The following is an 843-nucleotide window of genomic DNA, read 5'->3' on the forward strand; positions in this document are numbered from 1 at the left end:
CCCCCCTCCCCCCCAGCAGACCCACACTCCCACTTATTTATTTATTTATTTATGTCAGCAGTCAGTGGTCTAGGGAGAAGAACAAATAATTGCGAGAAGGAAGAAACATTGGGAGGAACCCATGGATTTGTCTCCGTGCTCCATTTCTTGGGTTCCGTCACTGATTTTAAAACCCAAACCCAATCTTGGCTTTTATGGCATCTCCAGCGCGCCATGTTTTTTTCCTTCCCCCTTCCTGCGACTGTCGCAGCTCCAAGGGTTCAATAATTTCATGGACTGGCGCCGCCCGTGGCCTTCTTAAGAAAGAACAAATGTCCCCAATCCTCTTTTTTTTCCCCCAATTTCCCCACTGTGAATCCCCAACACCGCTCACCCACGGCCCTTTGCCACCCAACCGACCCCAGGGGTCATTCTTGGTGGTGGCGAGCTGGTTGCAAGCGTCGCCACGGGGTTTCCCGGTGGATGCGCCGCGGGCGCGTTTCCTCACGGGATTGATCGATATTAAATATTAATATCGATATTAAATACACATTTATTGTTATTGATCTCCCGTTCCGGACCAGAGCCTCGGCCTCCGCCGCGGCTGCTGCTGGAGCCCCCAGAGCGACACCAGCATCCCCTGGTGCTTCTTCTCCTCCAACCATGGGTACAAAGTGGACGGCGGGCTGCGGACGACTCGGGGGGGTGAGTGGGCGCCCACGCTCCCAGAATGAGGCGCGCGCAGATTTCCCTTTCGATAGAATTAATTTATTCCATTTTCTTTCCCCTGACGTCTCCCCCCCCCCCCCCCCTTTTCCCCTGCCTTGCCTCTTTTCTTCCCCCTCCATCTCCTTCCCCCCACTG

The 843-nt window shown here is 54.4% G+C and overlaps 1 protein-coding gene across 1 annotated transcript in view; it reads left to right on the plus strand.

Annotated features, from left to right (window-relative positions):
- Positions 1-563: 563 nt before the first annotated feature.
- LOC104129726 (maltase-glucoamylase, intestinal) overlaps positions 564-843 on the plus strand; it is a gene marked incomplete at its 5' end in the record, with an annotated part of 53,605 nt that continues 53,325 nt past the window's right edge. Inside the window, 1 exon segment of the mRNA XM_035898259.1 lies at positions 564-684. Coding sequence (XP_035754152.1) covers positions 564-684 — 121 coding nt within the window.

This window comes from Egretta garzetta, unplaced genomic scaffold (genome assembly GCF_000687185.1).
Source record: "Egretta garzetta isolate BGI_Z169 unplaced genomic scaffold, ASM68718v1 scaffold740, whole genome shotgun sequence".
Taxonomy (NCBI): domain Eukaryota; kingdom Metazoa; phylum Chordata; class Aves; order Pelecaniformes; family Ardeidae; genus Egretta; species Egretta garzetta.